We start from the raw sequence: 13,165 nt of genomic DNA on the forward strand, positions 1-13,165 counted from the left end.
AGAAGGCACGCTATTTCTGCAACTTTATGGCATGTGTTACGAGGAGTGATTGAGAAGTTTTGAGCTTGACAGAAAAAGTAGGATGTTGTTCTCCATCTTTTGCATTTTTCAGTTCTTGAGAATGTGTGAAGTTTTGACTCAGTGACTCTACTTTTTGTGGGCCAGGCTCAAAACTTTATCACACTCCACCATATCTCATACATCACTCTCTAAAACAATCTTTTTTTTTTTCCTGCTTACAAAATAAGGCAACATACTTTCCCCCTGCCATTCATTTTGTTCAGTTATTGTTCTGGCCGGGACAGCATTTTCATTCCATCCACAGATAAGGTAGTTTCTGTGAATATTAAAACCCTGACTACGGGAGGAGTGAATCTGTGAAATCACAGCTGGTTGTTTTATTACTTCTGTGAAGGGTTTCACTTCTGCCTCAGATGTGGGTTGTCATCAGAATTACTTAGAAAACTGTGGCCAACTTTTTATGGTCCATATTTTACAGGCTTAAGATGAACCCATTAAATCTTGGTTCAACTTCGCCCCCCCCAAAAAGAAATCCAGACTGAATTTTCAAACACGTCATCCAGAAAATTGCAGTGTCACCTATGTTTTTCCAACTTTGCTTGACGTTATGACACATCAATGACATGAGGTCTGTAGCCACAGGAGGGCAGAAGTCTATCCAGTTACTGAGACCTATGAAGACCTGTCCTTCAGAGACAGTGAAGCCCGTAACAAAAGGAGCATTTTGCTATTACATCACTCTTTTCCCACCCTTACCTCCTGCCACCTTGACAGCTGCATACAAGTTAGTGTAGTGGGCAGAATATCATTTTTCAGTACTTATTTATAGCATAGTTATAAACATTACTTATCTACAACTATACATATCGAGACTTAGACTCCCCCACTAAAATAAAAATTCTTACCGCCTATTTTGTCTTGGGGGAGAAATTGCTCAATAACTCATAGAATTGTTTCAGCCATGAAGGAAACAACTGCTGTGTCCTTCATTTTCAGGGAAGGAAGGCTGCCTTCCAAGAAGACATCAAAAGGAGCTTAGTTACCACTTATGTGTAGCCTTAGTTTAGAGGATGATCTCTGATTTAACCTTAATACGACCTGTGTTATGATAAGACAGTCGCAAGTTTTCCAAGTTTAATTGAAATGGCTCATTGTATCGTGAAGATATTTCCATGAACAGACTGTCATTTCACCAATAAAGGACAGACCTCAGTTAAAAACAATATATTCATATGGTCAAGTACGGTTAGAGGGTCTGTTGATGAAGCAATCAGTTTTAATTATAATTCCCTATAAATCAGCTTGAATGTTTTATTATTCAATATATGTAAAATTCCTCAGTGTGAGTACTTTTATTAAGCGCCGTATAGGTATACACATACCAACCAGTGCACTTTGTGAAGCAGCTTACCCGTTACATTAACACTGAACTAGAACGCCAGATGGAGTGCTACAGAAGATGTGGTGCATGTTTGTGTTTACTGTAAATTCATTAGCTGTAAGCCAGCATGCAGACAAGCCTTCAGTGCAAAACAAAGTATTGCATGATCTTATTCACGTACTCCACTATATTACTATTTCATTGCTAGTCACACGCTGAGTCACACAAACACACGCTCATATCCTTTTTTTTTTTTTAAAAATTTCAGATCGTGATTATGTCTTCATCACAAATATTCCCCAAAATGTGGACTTTTTTCATTTTCGAGCATTCAACCTGCATCTGTGAATGTTGCTGACAAAACAACTAATTTTAACGCCCAGCAACTGGAATTTATTAACATTTCTAAAATTTCTTAGCAGTACATCTTTATTAATCATGACATATGACAATGAATGGTTCCCAACATGCAGCAGGTTCCTGAACGGCAAAAAAGACAAATGTACAGCGCAGCTCAAACAAAGGAGGTGACAAGTTTTCAACTGCTGCTCAACATAATAAAAACTTTTCTGTTGCAGGTATCCAGCCGTCACATTAAGATTAGCCAATAAAAACACATGGTCAGTGCACTTTAAAACAAAAACCTTTCAGAAAATCAAAAAGTCTAACAAGAATAGTCTGATCTGGAGGCAGGACAAAAAAAGCACTTTTAAACAGGATGTGGATTAACAGCCATCTGCATCATGCTTCTCATCCAGGTCCTTATTCACAGTATGTCGTGATTCATGGACATTTTCAGGAATTTTGACAAACATTTCAGCAGTCCGCTTGAGGAGATAAACTCCGGCATGTAAACCTCCAACATTGACCCAAACAGTGCGCGTCCTCCTCCACAGTCCTCCCATCCGGGACAAAACCTGCACGCAACATAAAACACGAGAGTCAATTCCAGTCTGCACTAATGAAATTAAAGTCCCTTCAACTTCTCCCTTCTTTCACTCAGGTTCACCACAGAAAATCTAAGGTGGATCTGCATGTTAATTTGGCACGTTTCACGCAGGATGCCCTGGGGAACTTTCTCCACATTACATGGAGAATAGGCAGGGGTGGCCTTGAACTGGGAACCGCACCTGAAACAAGCGCACTTAACCGCTTGGCCTCCACCCCTGCCCAAACCGGCACTACTGAAAATATTGAGCAACATCTGGAGATTTTTCTTCTTGGCAAACTGATTATCAATGTTAGTATTCCAGCATAGAGAGACATTAGGCTGTGTAAACATGGCAATGTGCTGCACAAACATAAAAAAGGAGAATGACAAATTATCCTACTTGTCAAACCAAGTTAATCAGTTTGAGTTTAAACAAAACTCACAATATATCGTATTCTTGATATTCATCAAATGATAAACCAGACTGACAACTTTGCTGACATTTTTTCATTCATTATTACAGATAAATAAGGAAGTGCATTACATTTGCTGGATTAAAAAAAAAAAATTAAGACCCCTGATCTCGTAATTATGAGAAGAGATCTCATAATTACAAGATCTTGACCTTTATAATTATGAGATTAGGTGTCTCCTGATCTCATGATTACAAGATCAGGTGTCTAATTTGTTTTTCTATATATAGCTTCAGTACTTCTAATCTCTCAGTAAAGAAGCGGGATACAGTTGGCTGGTGATAGCACACTGTGATCAGACCAGCCCAATCTTGTTTGTTTTTGTGCCCCCGTCACAAAAAGCGCTCAATTTTCTTGACATGACTTTTTAAATTTTGCTATTTATACCCTTCTCTAACCATAACCATAGCGTTATTGTCTACCCCCCCCCCCCGAACCCCAGCCACCAAACATTTAATGCCTCCATCATGAAAAGCACCCCATTTTCATACCCGCAGCACAAACCCATAAATTAATGTACTTTTCGTAACCCAGTCTCACGAACTGCTGTGTGATTAGGTTGGATCACACACAAAGTGTGGACTTTCCCCTAAGGTGTTCCTGGATGAATGAAATTTCTCCAGGGAGGGCCATGGGGCATCTCATCAAAATGAGACATGCTTACCCCCCTCCAGACTTCCAGCTTGAAGCCTTCACTGAGGGACAAAGAGGGGCTCACTCCCAGCTGGGCACATTTCAGTCTGGGTGTCCCGTGCCCCGCTTCCCTGGAAGAATTTCATTCATCCAGCAACACCTTAGGGGAAAATCCACACTTTGTGTTCGATCACAGTGCAGTGTCAGCGGTAACAAATCAGCCAATATTTGATTTTGACTCAGGAATTCTCACACTTGTCTTTACCGAGGGATTGGAAGTATGGAGCGCATTGTACAGAAGCTATAAAAAAAAAAGACACCCGATCTCGAGACTAGGAGTGTAAGATTTTTTTTAGCCAGTGAATGCAATATGCTTCCATAGATAACGTTAATTTGAAAATGCTATACAAATTGGGGGGGTTCTGCACTGTATCTTAGCTGTTTCTAGGACTCCACCGCGCTCTGCTGGACTGAGACCTCAGATGTTGTACCAGGAATCCAGTTTGCATGTCACAGCCCAGAGAGCTCCGATTACCACTGGGACCACTATAATTCAATTTCAATTCAATTTATTTAGTTTATAAAGCTCCAAATCACAACAAAGTTGCCTCAAGGCGCTTCACACAAGTAAAGTCTAACCTTACCAACCCCTAGAGCAAGTGCACAGGTGACAGTGGTAAGGAAAAACTCCCTATGATGATACTGAGGAAGAAACCTCAAGCAGACCAGACTCAAAGGGGTGACCCTCTGCTTACGCTATAAGCGAAGTGCACATCTCAGGCTGTGCGGTGCATTATGGGTAGGCTAAATTTTTCAACTACCAACCCACAAGCTATGGCAGCAGAAAGCAGCGAGGAGTGCTGTGATTTGGATCATTTCAACCACTGGAAAGTTGACGATTTAAAGCACTTTTGTAAGCTCCATGGATTGCCTGTTACAACCAGGACTACGTACGGCAGTGGACAGAAGCGGAAAGAAGAGCTGGTTGTGCTTGCGTGTACTGCATCGGTACAGAAGTGCCGACAAAGGAGGAAGAGCGCACTGCTGTCGAAAATGACCAGTCCTTCTTGATAGTTTGAGACAAACAAATTTCTGACCCCTTGAAGGCAACTGATGGATGGTTAGACAAAGTCGAGAGACTGAAACTGTGGATATTGCAGAATATTTGCTAAGCAGGGATGAGAAATCGCTACTCCGCCAGCTTCATAATGACGACAATGACGGTGAGTCTCACATATAACCTCTTTGGTGTCAGGTTTGTTTTGATAAGTTGACAGACATACAATATGTGCATGCATGCAGTTCGTTTATAGAACATGTCAATTTTACAATATTACGCGCCACGTCATTCATGGCGCAACATTAGTCATACGCCGATGCATGAAAACGGCGGCACGGTTTCAGGATATTGACAAAATAAATGTGTGCAAGAAACGTACAATTTTAGTCCGTCTTTTACATCCGTCTGGATCTTTCTTTTCTGTGGCGAAATTGTGTAGAATGAACGGATGTTTACAACCACATTTCTTCTTCTTTCCGTCTTTGTGTGGACTCTGCGGAGCTTTGCAATCGTGTGTTTTTAGCCAACTTTCAAGCCTATAAATTCCATTCGAGCATTTGAAAATAGCACAATGCGCCCCTGTCATTATTGTATGCGTCGCTTAAGGCTTAAAGCCTTTGAAACAATCCCTGTAAAAGCCTTAACTTTTAAAGTCCGCTAATGCTACTGTATACGAAATTCAATGGGAGCAGTGTGAGTGTGGGAGCTGGAATTTTTGCCCCCGTTTGACCCACGCATGCCATATCATTAAGCATTAATGATATACTTCTACCACAAATGTTCAAATAATTTAAAATATTGGTCTGTCAGAGTATTTGAACAGAAAAATAAGTAATGGAGTTTTGCAAAAAATGAGAACTGAAAGACAATCAGTATTTTATCATTAATGAAATCAAAACATGACAATTACTGCAAGACAAAAAATAAAATAACTACCTCACACCAAATTACAATCAAATTACAAATAAAAATTATAATGCATACTGTTAGATTTAATTTGGGGGTAATTACAGCCTAATAATATGAACACTGCATGAAAACCACTGCTTTTTTTTTTGCTTAATACTGTATTTCCACATTTTATATGTCTTCTTTTCTCATAACTTGCATTGGATTTCCATTATTGATATTATGTTGCTCTATAATTGTGGCCATGCTTGTCTGACCAGAAGATACAAAGGCAGCCATGACAACTATAAAGAACAATATTCCCTTATTGCTTCACCAGCCACAGCTTCATGACAAAAGGACAAAGAAAAGACGTTGTTAAAAAATTAACTTTAGCTTGAGGCTCACATGTTCCATCTAGTAAACAAAAGCCTAGACTTTCCAATCTGTGCCACTCTCATAAAGCTGTGACTGCTGAAGCAAGGTACAACCTGCTCAACCACATGACCCACGCTCGCCCACAAATATGTCAATGATGTCACATTTGTGCAGGTATGATTTACTTTCCTCTTGACATACCTCCACCTCTCATTCACTGAGGTGTGTAAACAAAGCAGAACAACTGGTTATAAAAGGGTGTAGATCACCCAAAATAACCAGAGTATGCAAGTGTTCTTCCTACAGTACTGTCCTGTAATGAACATGCTGCAAGAATTTTGCTTAGTGACATCCTTATTTTCACCAAAATATGGATATACTGCCATAATATTAGTGGCTGGTTATCTCCTATAGCATGGTAAGCTATCAGTAAACAGTAGGGTGTTGAGCAATATTTGCAGTGATTCCTGTAGTGTTGTAAAATAACACCAAATGTTTACTTTGGATGTCAGTCATTTAAGTACGGTGCATCCAGAAAGTATTCACAGCACTTCACTTTTTGTGCCATGTGCCTTTTACTCAGGAGTGGCTTCCGTCTGGCCACTCTACCATACAGTCCTGATTGGTGGATTGCTGCAGAGATTGTTGTCCTTCTGGAAGGACGGGCAGCCAGCCTGGTGGATCTGACCTTTTTCCATTCATGTATGATGGAGACCACTGTCCTCATTGGGACATTCAAAGCAGCAGAAATGTTTCTGTACCCTTCCCCAGATTTGGGCCTCAAGACAATCCTGTCTTGGAGGCCTACAAACAATTCCTTTGACTTCATATTTGGTTTGTGCTCTGACATGCACTGTCAACTGTGGGGCCTTGTATGTAGACAGGTGTGTGTCTTTCCAATTCATGTCCAATCAACTGAATTTACCCCAGGTGGACTCCAATTAAGTTGTAGAAACATGTCAAGGATGATCAGTGGAAACAGGATGCACCTGAGGTAAATTGTGAGTTTCATGGCAAAGGCTGTGAATACTTATATACATGTGATTTCTTAGTATTTTTTTTAAATAAATTTGCAAAAAAAAAAAAAAAAAAAAAAAAAAAAAAAGTTTTTCACATTGTCATTATGGGGTATTGTAAGTAGAATTTAAAGGGAAAAATGAAATTCATCCATTTTGGAATAAGGTTGTAACATAATAAAATGTGGAAAGTGAAGCACTGTGAATACGTTCTGCATGTACAGTACATGTACATGAAGTTCTGAGATTATGGCTTTCCCGACCACTACGAGTGTCCTCTGTGCAGTCACTGCTTATGGAAATAATCTGACACAAGGTTAGTCAGTGCAATGTTAAATACCCAGGATAAACAACCTGCTGTCCATTGTCAAAATTAGCAGTTAATGTTTTCAACAGTAAAAGGCAGATATCAGAGCCTAACATTTGCTCAACCAATTTTGACTCTTTAGCATTTTAAGTTTAGCTTAGACCCTTACATTTTTCTGCACAATGCACCTCACAATTTTATTTCCCCGCCGAGTACCACTGGGCCTGTAAAAAAAATTCTAGGGTAAACACTGTAAATTTGAAGTTTTGTGATTAAATGTAGCTTTTGGAACATAAAAGTGATGTGACGTTGATGGTTACATGTGAGAAATAGTTGGGGCCATAAATATTTGGACAATAAGATTTATTATAGCTGTGTATCACAATATCTTTGAGATGAAAGCAAATAATGAGCTCATAGTGCATACAGTCATCACTGAGGGTAATTACATCCAAATCAATGTAGGAACTGAGTCACCTTTTGTGAGTAGACCCCCATTTTTATGGAAGCAAAAGTAATTGGACAATTGGCTGCTGCAGTGTAAAATGGTCAAGTGTAGGTTATTCTTTCCTTATTTAAGAAACAAGATAGACATAAATTCTGTAACTGGCTTCAAGTGTTACATATCCCTTGTAGTTTAGTTAAGCGACACTACAAAAACAGAATCTGGCATTGAAGGGAAAATCTACCAGGAGCAGGTCATCCTCACAAATTGAATGACTATACATGAAGGATACAAGTGAGAGAAGCCACCAAAATAACAACAACTTTGGAGTTGTTATAAGGTTCTGTGGGTGTGATGGCACAGACTGGGTAGACAACTTTCATCTGACACATCACCAGTCAGTTTTCTGGCAGAGTCACATAGGAAATATCCAATCCTGACCAGAAAATATCATACAGTATCTATGCTGCAGTCTCTGAAATGCCATCTCACAAATTCAAGCTACATTTCAAATGTCAAATATTCAGTTTTTAAAATAATCAATAGTTACAGCTCTACAAATTATGCAAACCTTGACGTGGGGTAACAAAAGGTGCAAAATCCTTATTAAATTAACATTTCTTTCTATTCTGTTGCCACTAAGGGAATGAGAAATTGTACAGACTCTTGCATCACCTCTTAGATGCACTTACTTATACATTTACCGTAGTTTCCGGACTATAGAGCGCATCTGAATATAAGCTCACCCACCAATTTTAAAAAGAAAAAAATACTGTACATAAAAACGCTGTGCTTGTCTGTAAGTCTCCACATTGCAACATGAGACATTTACACAGAACGATGTTAGACAGAAAGATTTTTTAAAACTTTGAATTAAATATGTACCATAAATGCTTTTTTTTTCCTGAAGGTGTTAAACGTAAATACTGATGAGCACGTCATCCAGCGTGTGCACAGTGCTGTGCGGCATCTCTGCTCCACACAGAGAACTGAATAATTTTAACTTTATTTTTTCTTTGTGGATCATGAGATAATGTCATCATGTGCAGCCAGGATCACCTGGTGTCTATGGTAAATGAGACATTAATGAGGTGCGGTGACTTTTTTAACTTGTGGCACAAATGGTAAATGGACTACATTTATATAGCGCTTTTCCATCTGCATCAGATGCTCAAAGCGCTTTACAATTACGCTTCACATTCACCCCGTTGTCAGGGTGCTGCCATACAAGGCGCTCACTACACACCGGGAGCAACAGGGGATTAAAGGCCTTGCCCAAGGGCCCTGAGTGATTTTCCAGTCAGGCGGGGATTTGAACCCATGATCTTCTGGACTCAAGCCCAACACCTTAACCACTAGACCATCACCTCCCCATCACCCTCCCACAAAGACCAAGACCCGGTGGGGAAAGGTGGGGGTGGGGGGAGAGCAGGATCCACTGACTGATCTGACGGAGCACCTCCGGCGCAAAGTGCCAGAGAGGGACTTTTCTTCAGCCACGACAAGGAATTAAAGTATGATGAATCCACTAAAATGAACAGGTATTTACTCCGTGTGTGAATGAGGACTGCAGCATTCCGGTCATTCAATGTACAGCATCGACATATTTTGACTTATGAGGAAACCTGTAAATATCCATAAATTAGCTGCATCACTGTTTAAGCCACAGTGTTCAAAGCATGTGAAAAAAGTAGCGGCTTATAGCCCGAAATTTGTCATTTGGGATTTTTCCATCATTTGAGTATATGGCCTTTAAAATGCTGGCAAAACAATCTTCTATACTGTACATGACCATTTACAAGCCACCACAGAATTGTTTTATTGATGATTTTACAGAATTGCTCTCAGCTGTATGTACAGAATTTGTTTGTTGATCACAGGTGATTTCAACGTCCATGTAGATGTAGCCGATGACAAACAAGCCAAAAAACTCAGTGCTGTCCTCGAAATGTTTGGTCTAATGCAGCATGTAAGCGAGCCCACTCATAACAGAGGCCACACATTAGACCACAAAAGGTGTCACTATCTCACATATGAATGTTGTTGACATTACTCTCTCTGATCATTTCTGTGTCTTCTTTGACATAAATGTTACATCTAGACCAATAGTTGGGCTGGCAGTTACTCGAAGATGCATAAATGACACAACAATGGTTCAGTTTGTTGAAATGATCAAATTTGAAAATGTCCAATATTCTAATGGTGATGAAATATTGAACGCTTATACATCAAGTGTTTTAAATGTACTGGAAACCATTGCTCCAGTTAAAGTTAAATTGGTTAAAAATAAAGAAAAAGTGCCATGGAGAAATGAAGATTTGGTCAGGGCACAGAAAAGGGAGTGTCGGAAAGCCGAGCGAAAATGGTGAAAGTCAAATCTTCAGGTTCATTATGAAACTTATAAAGGTATGCTTTGTGTGTTCAACTTGACTTTACGTCAAACAAGGGAAAGGTATTTGTCGAAAATCATTTCAAACTGCAGTAACAATTCCCGTGTCCTTTTTGCCACAGTTAATAGATTAACAAATCCTTCAGTTTCTCTGCCTTTGGAACTGGTTTCTACTTCCAAGTGCAATGAGTTTGCAAAATTCTTTAATGACAAAATTCAGACCATTAAAAATGCTATCATTTCAACAACTCAGATGGTATCACTGCAGCCTCTGAAACATCTAGAGTTGGCACATTTTACAGCTGTAACTGGCAAAATTATTGATGACGTTATCTCTGGTCTGAGTTCATGTACTTCTTGCCTAGATGAGTTACCGACTAGATTCCTGAAGTCTGTGCTTATCACTCTGCTACCACAGATCACTCATCTAGTGAATACCTCACTGCAGACTGGAACATTTCCAGAGGCCCTGAAAACTGCTGTCATTAAGCCTCTTCTAAAAAAAGAGCAGTCTTGATGCAGCAGTCTTGAACAACTACAGACCTATATCAAATTTGCCTTTCTTAGGGAAAGTCCTGGAGAAAGTGGTTCACAAACAGCTCACTGACTTTCTCCTTTCTAATAAGGTTTTTGACACTTTCCACTCAGGTTTTAGGCCACACCACAGCACAGAGACAGCTTTGATTAAAGTGACAAATGATATCTGTGTAAACACAGATGCAGGCAAAGTCTCAGTCCTGGTTTTGCTGGACTTGAGCACTGCCTTTGACACAGTGGACCATGGGATTCTACTACAAAGGTTAGAAAATTGGGTTGGAATCACTGGTACTGCATTAAACTGGTTTAAGTCCTATCTTGAAGACAGGACTACTAATTGTGTCTCGAACAAAGTGGCGCTGACCTGTGGGGTTCCCCAGGGGTCTATCCTGGGACCACTCTTATTCAATTTGTACATGCTTCCATTGGGTCAGCTGATACGCAGCAATAATGTATCCTACCATAACTATGCAGATGACACTCAGATCTATGTGTCATTGACAGCAGGTGAACTGGGGCCTGTAGATTTATTTTGTCACTGCATCGAACAGATTAGTTTGTGGATGCAAAACAACTTCCTCCAATTAAACTCAGATAAAACTGAAACCATTGTCTTTGGCCCACAGAAACAACGAGAAAGAGTCATCTGTCACCTCGAGTCTCTCTCTCTAAAGCCTAAAGATCAGGTTCGAAACCTTGGAGTAATCATGGACTCAGACCTGACTTTAAACTGTCACATCAAATCAATAACATCAGCAGCTTTTTACCATCTAAAAAATATTGCTAAGATTAAAAATATAGTATCCAAATCGGACTTAGAGAAGCTGATCCATGCTTTTATCTCCAGCAGATTGGATTATTGTAATGGTGTACTCACTGGCCTCTCTAAACGAGCTGTCAAACAGCTACAGAACATCCAAAATACTGCAGCTCGAGTCCTGACAAGAACCAGGAAATATGACCACATTAGTCCAGTGCTCAGATCTCTGCACTGGCTTCCAGTCACTCAGAGAATAGACTTTAAAACAGCTTTGCTTGTGTATAAGTCTTTTCATGGTTTAGCACCAAAGTATATCTCTGATATGTTAGAGCCATATGAACCATCACGGGTCCTGAGATCCTCTGGGACTGGTCTTCTACTGGTCCCCAGAGTCAGGACTGAGCACGGAGAAGCAATGTTTCAGTTTCATGCAGCTAAAATCTGGAATAAACTCCCTGAAATGGTGAGACTGGCTTCATCTGTGACAATGTTCAAATCCAGGCTGAAAACTGTTCTTTTCAGCTTGGCGTACGAGAACTGAGAGTCATCTATTTGCCCTCTTCTTTTTAAATGTAGTTTTGAAATGATATTTATGTGTTTTGTGATTTTATCTGTATCTTGTAATTTTTATGAAGCTGTGAAGCACTTTGAATTGCCTTGTGTACGAATTGTGCTCTATAAATAAACTTGCCTTGCCTAGATTTTTAATTTTTTTTTTTTTAATGGATGAAGTCATTGGTATCATGTATGCTTCTTAATGAGATTAGTGTTAGGCATCTGGGGAGGTGATGGTCTAGTGGTTAAGCGTTGGGCTTCAGACCAGAGAATCAACATTTCAACAGATCAACATTTATCTTACCAAGGGAAAATTCTAAGAAATGCCTAAGGATCCAAGGAATTCTAAGATACGAGGTCTGTTAGAAAAGTATCCAACCTTTTTATTTTTTTCAAAAACCTGACGGATTTGAATCACGTGTGCTTGCATGAGCAGACCTTGAACCATCGTGCGCATGCGTGAACTTTGCCACGCCTGTCGACTGCATCATTTTCTGGTAAGCAACCTTCGTGTGAGGTGTGTGTCGTGCACTCGGCATTGTTTCATTCCAAGGAAAATGGCGGAACGAGTGGAGCAGCGCTACTGCATCAAATTTTGCCAGAAACTGGGCGACAGCCAGGTGGAAACCATTCGGAAGATTCAGACGGCTTTCGGTGACGATGCTATGGGCGTCACACAAATTAAGGAGTGGTACAACCGGTTTAAAGACGGCCGTGGAACAGTGGAGAGCGAGCCGCGCTCCGGTCGGCCATCAACATGCCGAAATGACGAGATCATTGCCAAAGTGAATGCTGTGGTGATGCGGGACCATCGTGTGACTATCGGAGAAATTGTGGAAGAGGTGGACATCAGCACTTTTTCGGCACATTCCATTGTGACAGAAGATATGGGCATGAAGAGAGTGGCGGCAAAATTCGTGCGGAAGCTGCTAACTGCGGAGCAAAAGCAACTTTGTGTTGAAGTCTCACAGGACATGCTGGACTCCACAAAAAGTGATGCTGACTTCATGAACACCATCATCACTGGTGAAGAGTCCTGGGTGTACGGGTACGACCCGGAAACCAAATTCCAGTCGTCACAGTGGAAGCATTCCACGTCACCAAGACCAAAGAAGGCTCGCCAAGTGCGCAGCAACGTTAAGGTGATGCTGACTGTTTTCTTTGACTCCTGCGGTGTGGTACACCACGAGTACGCACCACAGGGTCAAACAATCACGAAGGAGTACTACAGGGTAGTCCTCCGTCACCTACGTAATGCTGTGCGGCGCAAGAGACCGGAGTTGTGGGCCACAGGAAATTGGCACATCCACCAAGACAATGCTCCAGCACATTCCTCGAACTTAATTCAGACATTTTTGACGAAAAACCAGACTCCTGTGGTTCAACAGGCT

The 13,165-nt window shown here is 40.5% G+C and overlaps 1 protein-coding gene across 3 annotated transcripts in view; it reads right to left on the minus strand.

The window, feature by feature from the left end:
• Positions 1–1,776: 1,776 nt before the first annotated feature.
• thumpd3 (THUMP domain containing 3) overlaps positions 1,777–13,165 on the minus strand; it is a 37,651-nt gene continuing 26,262 nt past the window's right edge. For all 3 annotated transcript variants that reach the window (XM_034166607.1, XM_034166605.1, XM_034166606.1), the window contains one exon: positions 1,777–2,319. In XM_034166607.1, the coding sequence (XP_034022498.1) occupies positions 2,128–2,319 (192 nt within the window). In that variant the 3' untranslated portion in view covers positions 1,777–2,127. The remainder of the gene's footprint in view (positions 2,320–13,165) is intronic.

The sequence above is a fragment of the Thalassophryne amazonica genome, chromosome 3, assembly GCF_902500255.1.
Source record: "Thalassophryne amazonica chromosome 3, fThaAma1.1, whole genome shotgun sequence".
NCBI lineage: Eukaryota > Metazoa > Chordata > Actinopteri > Batrachoidiformes > Batrachoididae > Thalassophryne > Thalassophryne amazonica.